The sequence below is a fragment of the Helobdella robusta genome, assembly GCF_000326865.2.
Source record: "Helobdella robusta unplaced genomic scaffold HELROscaffold_26, whole genome shotgun sequence".
Classification (NCBI taxonomy): Eukaryota; Metazoa; Annelida; class Clitellata; order Rhynchobdellida; family Glossiphoniidae; genus Helobdella; species Helobdella robusta.
In genome coordinates, this window is record NW_008704349.1 from 135,307 (window position 1) to 142,358 (window position 7,052).

The 7,052-nt window shown below is 34.2% G+C and overlaps 2 protein-coding genes across 2 annotated transcripts; one reads left to right on the plus strand and one right to left on the minus strand.

Annotated features, from left to right (window-relative positions):
• Positions 1 to 2,446: 2,446 nt before the first annotated feature.
• On the plus strand, positions 2,447 to 3,834 carry HELRODRAFT_191853 (hypothetical protein). The gene is made up of 4 exons (XM_009019833.1): positions 2,447 to 2,715; positions 2,876 to 2,956; positions 3,207 to 3,252; positions 3,378 to 3,834. The coding sequence occupies exons 1-4, from the start codon at positions 2,494 to 2,496 to the stop codon at positions 3,734 to 3,736; spliced, it is 708 nt and encodes a 235-aa protein (XP_009018081.1). The 5' UTR covers positions 2,447 to 2,493; the 3' UTR covers positions 3,737 to 3,834.
• Positions 3,835 to 4,108: 274 nt separating this feature from the next.
• On the minus strand, positions 4,109 to 5,829 carry HELRODRAFT_173224 (hypothetical protein; the record flags this gene model as incomplete). Its single annotated transcript, XM_009019834.1, has 5 exons — positions 4,109 to 4,220; positions 4,307 to 4,343; positions 4,473 to 4,716; positions 4,819 to 5,076; positions 5,632 to 5,829. The coding sequence occupies 5 exons, from the start codon at positions 5,827 to 5,829 to the stop codon at positions 4,109 to 4,111; spliced, it is 849 nt and encodes a 282-aa protein (XP_009018082.1).
• Positions 5,830 to 7,052: the final 1,223 nt, after the last annotated feature.

The following is a 7,052-nucleotide window of genomic DNA, read 5'->3' on the forward strand; positions in this document are numbered from 1 at the left end:
ANNNCAAACATTNGGTAAAATTTATAGAATATTGTAAAAATTATGGTCTATTACCAACATATATTACACTTACGATAGAAGTTGGGTTGCTAAGGGAGTTAGACTTTGGAACGTTTTAGCTATGCATAACCAATTGCAACTTACAATTGAACACTTTAAGCATTATGCTAAGAGCGAAGTTATGTCCATGTCCGTCGATGTTTAAGATGTTATTATATATATGTATGTGTGTGTATATGTGTGTATGTGTGTGTATGTATATATATATTTTTATTATGTTTAATTCTATTTAACGACTTGTCTACTTTGTGTTTTGTACATTGCACACGAACTTTAATTAGTTAAGGTGGTCTGCACAAGTAGTTTGTTACTTTTTTGATCTCCTGACTTATTTTTTCTGTCAAATAAAATTTGGATTAAAAAAAAAAAAAAAAAAATATTTATATATATATATATACATACACATATATATATATATATATAATATAACGTATATAGGAAATTGTGTATGGCGTTATTGGCCGGTAAATGTTTTATATATAGTTGATTTGCTAAATATGTTATATTCTATATATAGCACCATTCATATTTATTGAAATTATAAATATTATTCAGATGTTATTTTAAATTTATTAAATAATAATTAAATTAGAACAAATGCTTCAAAACTTTCTCAAGTTATTTTTTCGCGTGCCTGAAAATTTTTTATCTTTCAATTGCCAGATGTAGCCATAGACTGAGAGTGGATGGAGAGGGAATGAAAAGTTTTGTTTTCAAAAAAATTTTCAATATTCAACATTACAATTGTTGCTATGTGGGCAAATATGATCATTTTAATAATAAATTTGGTTGAAAATAAACAGAAAATTATCGTATTTTCAATCCGACACATCTGATCGTGTTCGAGTTTTCATTTCATTGGAAAAGTCAAAAATAAAACGTTATATTTCATGAATGCCGTTCATTCAAATGAATTAGATCGCATGAAATAAACGTTTGAATGAACGAGCGAACGAACGAATAAATAACTTGAACGAAAACTTGCCTAGCGGTGGACAGGACACCTGCTTCTGACACAGTTCATCATTCCTCTGAACCTCGGGCAGATCTGATCACAAATTCTTTTCAGTGGAACGTTGGAATGGTAATGGGGCAAATAACAATCTGACTGAACTTCCTTCCAGCACTGTACTTCGGTCTTTCGCTTCTCTACTTGTGAAAAAGGAAAGGAATGCGTGAAGTCTGTCGGGTAGAAATACGACCGTGGGGCTGATGAAAACCTTTGAAATTTAAAAACTTCATACAATCAAAATGACAGTTTATTAAGTACTTCGTTTGAGCCTAACAGTTTAAAAATATATTGAAAAATACGTTATGTGGATAAATAAAAATGTGATCGTTCTTTTAATATCACTGATTCTTGTCTAACTTGGTTTTCTTCTTAACTCTGTAATCGTTTTTCTTCTGTTGTTCTTAATAATTCTAAACGTGTTAAACACTCTTTTGCTAAATCGGTATTTGTTTTTCTGGTCCTTTTCTCTGGAACTCTCTACCTCCTTTTCTGACTACTTCTTACAAAGTTCAGAGCGGATCTCATGACCCACCTGTTTGCAAAATTCAATGAGGAGCGATGTTGAATATCGCGAAAATAGCGTTTCATAAACTAATTGATAGATTGAAAATACAACACTGAACTGAAGCGTGAGAGGAAATTTGAAAGATTGAACTTTGTCTAATTGTGCATGTGCATGCAATCTCAATTTTAAATATTTAGGCACGAACGAATTCGTTCACCATCTTAAAACTTATTATTAGATTTTTTGTACCTATTTTCATTTCACTATCTAAATGAAGTCATTGTATAATAAATCAAACGTTATCACCATGTAGTTATCTCAGCAACATCTCACTGCCTACATATTTTTAAGATCTCATCCATTTAATTTTAAACAAAGAACTGCTGAAGTTAATTTTAATGATTTATTTCAACTTTTAGTAGTGCAAAATAATTTTTAACCGAATTTAATCTTAAAAAATATTTCAAGTAAAAAATTTATGAGCACTTTTTAAGAAGATTAAATTAAAGCTAGACCGTCTTCGTGAGAGCAAATACTAAGAAACCTGCGTGCCAACCCAAATAACAGACCACTTTTGAAAATTGAATAAATAAAAGTTAAGATGAAGAGAGACAAAAAATGAAATAACAAAAACAAATAAAGAATTAGTAGTTGGATTTAAATTTTAAAGTGCTCAGGTTTGTTTGTTTAAGACTTGAAACGGGCAGGACGAGAAACTATCATTATTTACTTTACTCAAATTATCTCAGGTGCTTCATTTTTTGTAGGTTGAATAATTATAACCCACTATTATACAGATCCTTAATCTCGCTTGATCATCTTTCACTATATAAAGGATACAAGTGACTGCACTCAACTGAATGCTCCAAATTATAAATCTGAAATTGCAATCGTGACGAGAAGATCATCCGTTAAAATGTTCAACTTTCGTGCAATAATATTTTTATTATTTATTTCTTCGGTGAGCGCGGCTGACGATCCTGCCGACGTCTGCACAACCTTCCAAGTGCCAGCAACACCTTGCAATAAACCTCAGCTGACCATCCAGAAGGGAGAGGGAAGTTTCAATAAATGTCCAGGTGAAGCAGCGACTGAGGCAGCAAAAACAGCTCCCACTGTTACATTCACGGCGGCAGTTGTAAGTCGAAGACGGCCTGCACTATCAACCTGTCATCATCGCCGTCGTCATCCCCATCTTATCATCACCACCGCTCTACTTCTTATCATCACCATTGTTACATATTTTGAAATTTAATTGCGCGAAGAACAAATTAATTGTAAAATATTTGAAAATATAGGATGAAAAATCTTACCTGCTTGTGATGGTGAAGCAAGAGACTACAAACTTCCAAGCCTTGTGGATCAAAAGTGACATGAAGGTGTGATTTATTTTATTTTATTCAATTTATTAGAATCCACAAACATCTGTTAAATAATGTGGTGGTTGAGGTGCCTGATCCCGCTGCAGTGATCGTATCGAATGCAGAGAGATTCCTTCCTACCTACCGTGTACAACGTGGACACGCGTTTAGTTACCCCAACTCTTCACAAGAGTTGTGTGTGTGTGTTTATTTAAATAAACAAAACAGAGTTAATAATAAGTTACTATTAGGCTTTGATTAAAAATAGGCAGCAGATTTAAAGACGGGAGCTACCAGTGGCACCGAGTCCCTTGGTAAGTTTTTTTAATTTTATGGCGTTTTAAAATATTGATCGTCAAAATATGTTCATTCATTAAATAAACCACTGGCTGTGGAATGTAAGACGAATGTTCTGAAATGATTAACTTGCACCAACCAGCTTACCAGGCGCCGACGTCAGCAGATGCAGCTCCCCAAAAATATCAGTTCTTCCTTTTCGAACAGAGTGCAAGTTTAGCTGGTAACACCGACCTCTCTGCCGAAATTGAAAAAGTTAAGAAAACAAGAACTGCATGGGACCTCGCCGCTTTCATAAAAAAACCAGGCATATGCAAGACATTTGTTGCAGCCTACGAGTACTCGATAACTGCGACAAAAGGTCCTGATACTGCGACCGAGCAGACGACCAAAGCATCAGCTACCACGAAAGCACCGGGAAAGGTTCCCAATGCTGCTGCCTTCAGTTGCAGAAGTCTATTCATCATTTCTTTTTCATTGGTACTAACTTTCATAATTTAAATTGTTGTAGGTCACCATAGACTGACCGAAGCATTTGCATATAACTAATTACTTTAACGCTTAAATTAGAATGTCAATAAAAAAATAACCTCCATTAATCGCCTAGCTTTGTTCATAGACTTTCGTAAACTGAAACGGCTATAACGAAATGGACTTTCTTTCAAAATTAAATACATTCAGATCAAAAGTTTTGCTCGGTAACGATGTTATTAAGCTAATAAAACTTCAACAAAATGACGACACCCATACGAAGAGCAACAGCTAACAGTCAAACAAACAAACAAGCAAAAAAAAATAACATCGCAACTTTCGATGATATTTAAATGGGTAATATTTCAATAGATGCAACAATTAATAAGAAGTGAACGGCATTCAGTCATCCGCTCTCCTCCAACAAACATTTTCAGGGCACTTTTCCATGTTCGCAACAAGTGCTCCCTCTTTACAGCAGTTGAAAGGGAGGAAATTTCTCTCCTTGAAAAATCTGATTTCAAAATTAAAATAATCAGATAGGGAAGCAGGATGGTCAACTGAGCTAACGTATTAATTATATACGCGTATAGGCTTCACCTTCTCAAATTTTCATTTTTCTGTCCAACATCGCCACCTGTTTAGGAAATTTTTTAGAATGTTATTATTTCCCGCCGTAAAATCGCAAATAATTTTTTGAAACCAAAAACTACCAGCATTATAACAAATAAATAAACAAAAAATAAAATGAAAATTAGCGACAGACTGCTAGCTGGTTCCCACTCCATAGAAACGAAAGTGACGTTGACATGAGCAAAAACGTGAGCCCCAGTAACCAGGACCGCGGTTTCCATGGCTTGAATGTCGATTTTCATGACAACTGGTGTCGACTCCAAGTTTTGTGGTCCTGAAATTTTTGACAGAACTGGCTCTAGATCGTTTAACAAGATGGCGTTAACGACCGTGCTTGAGAGTTTGTGGGTGTCTAGAGTTGGATTCGAGTTTAAGGGCTGAAAATAAAATATTCACGCCACTTGTTCAATCACAAATCATAAAAATTAGTTCATTGCGTAAAATTTAAAAATGATAAAAGTCATTACATCACTACGGACCATCATCAAATTATCTCCCTTGTTAACTTTGCTGACGTAAATATTAACTGCTTGCCTATTGACACCAAGAGCATTCTGCAGCAGCACAACATTATCTGTCAAGTTTTCTAACTCCAAAGCTCTGTGAATTCTTTTCAAGTGGTCGGGCGTGGGTTCAACTGCAAGCACACGATGTCCTAACTTGGCAGCTTGTATCGTGTAGTAGCCAATGTTTGCTCCTATGTCGAGAAATATGGCCGTTGGAATTTTTTCTAAGACCTGAAATTGACATGAATCTGTTTACCTGATAAGAGGTTATTTACCAAAGAAGTTAAAAAATATTTTTAAAACACAAACTGCTGAGAAACAATCTGCTAAATTTTCTCAAGAACCTTGTGACAACAAACTTCTACTTATGAAAAAATCTTCAGAGACTGGCAAATAAATGCAGACGTGAAATCCTATTCGCGTCTTCGTCACTAAGCAGTGGAGAGATTTGTCAGTTGTGTGATCACTGAAGTTATAGACATTGATCAAACTGACGACATCTTGTGTGTGTGTGTAACTTCATCAGCACTGCTTGAACTATCTATTGAGGGTGGATATAAATTTTTAGAAAAATTAATTAAGGCGCCGGTAGCTGTGGCATTTTTATGTTTTGACTCGTCATCAGAAGCCAGCGTAGAATCAGTCTCAATACTATAAGAAGTATAAGAAGAAGAAATTGAATTTGTACTGCTGATCATGGCATGCATGTTTTGGAAGGTCTCATCTTCAGAAACCAAAAACGACATCTTGCCAGAATTCGCTCTGCTTAATTAAATTTTTTCTCACGGAACTCAGCGTGAGATCAGATTCACTGATTCTCGACAGTTCTGGTGATTCAACCACAGAACGAGAAGGATGCCAGTTTACAACTTTCTCCTTTTCTCTCAAAGTTCCTTGTTCAAAAATTTTATAACGATAAACGATGCAAATTGCAATAAATATTAATACGATCATTAAAAATATTTTCATCGCTTTGTTGGACATTTTATTTTAAAACTTAAATCTTTTAGAACTCAAATACAGCCGCCACAACATTCAAAATACTTTAACATATAAAAAAGTAAGTAAGACTGTATTCATCTTACAAAGTTGACCTAATTAATGTTCTCGTTACAAAACGGACTCTAATAACTTTAATAAGCGAACGAAGTAATGATTTAAACTTTCACAAAATGTGAATTTAATTATTTTATCCACCAATATTATTATTATCCACCAATATAATTATTTTATCCAATATCAGGTAGGCCATATGATATTGGTAGGCCAGGAGAAAGATTGTTCTACGTATGTTTAGTGATGTTTTAGTAGGAGTTTGGAAATTTTAAATACGTACGGCTTTTTTTGGAAGATGAATAAATGAATGAACAGAAACAGACAAACAAATGAACGAACAATCAATGAACGAACAAACAAATAACTGAGGAGCGGACAAACAAACGAACAAACAGGAATGAACAAATGATTGATTGGAGAAATAAGTGAAGGAATGAACAGCTCCGTTGGCATACGTCACGCTTCAGCAATTCAACCTTCACTTTCATTCTATTTGGAAAATAAAACAACACAATGATGACGACGACGAAGAAGAAGATCAGGGTGATCAGGTATTTTATGGCTGTTATATATTTATAAATAGCATTCATACATTATGCATGTATGTGTGTGTATGTATGTATATATATATATATATATATATATATATATATGTGTGTGTGTGTGTGTATGTATGTGTGCATGTCTATGTATGCATGTTTGTTTGTATGTACTGTACATACATATGTATGTGTGTGTTTATGTATTTGCATGAAACGAACGCATTCGTGCAGAGCACACACCTGAAAACTCGCCGATGATGGAAGCCTGGGATTGATTATGATTTATGCTATTATGAATATTAATAACACAACGTGGATGTCTATAAATGTGAATGAATGTTAGTATGTTTGTATGTTTGCATGCATGTTTGTATATTTGTGTGTATGTATGTTTGTTTGTTAATTTGTTTGTTTGTTTGCGCGTGTAGAAGACTTCTTCCACATGCATGACGAGCCGGCAAATTTCCAAGAATAAATAAATGAAATAACAAGAAATTACTTCACACAAGCTGATAGATAAATGCAAGGATGCATACAAGCACGCATACAAAGATACATACGAACATACAGACAGAAGTTGAACTATTGTAAAAATTTTAACAGAACAAA

What these genes read in the sequence shown, in the direction of transcription:
- HELRODRAFT_191853 (XM_009019833.1), top strand. Translation starts at nt 2,494, where the DNA reads ATGTTCAACTTTCGTGCAATAATATTTTTATTATTTATTTCTTCGGTG. An exon ending in TTACATTCACGGCGGCAGTT is followed by an intron (nt 2,716 to 2,875) that starts GTAAGTCGAAGA and finishes TTGAAAATATAG; the next exon opens with GATGAAAAATCTTACCTGCT. An exon ending in CAGTGGCACCGAGTCCCTTG is followed by an intron (nt 3,253 to 3,377) that starts GTAAGTTTTTTT and finishes TGCACCAACCAG; the next exon opens with CTTACCAGGCGCCGACGTCA.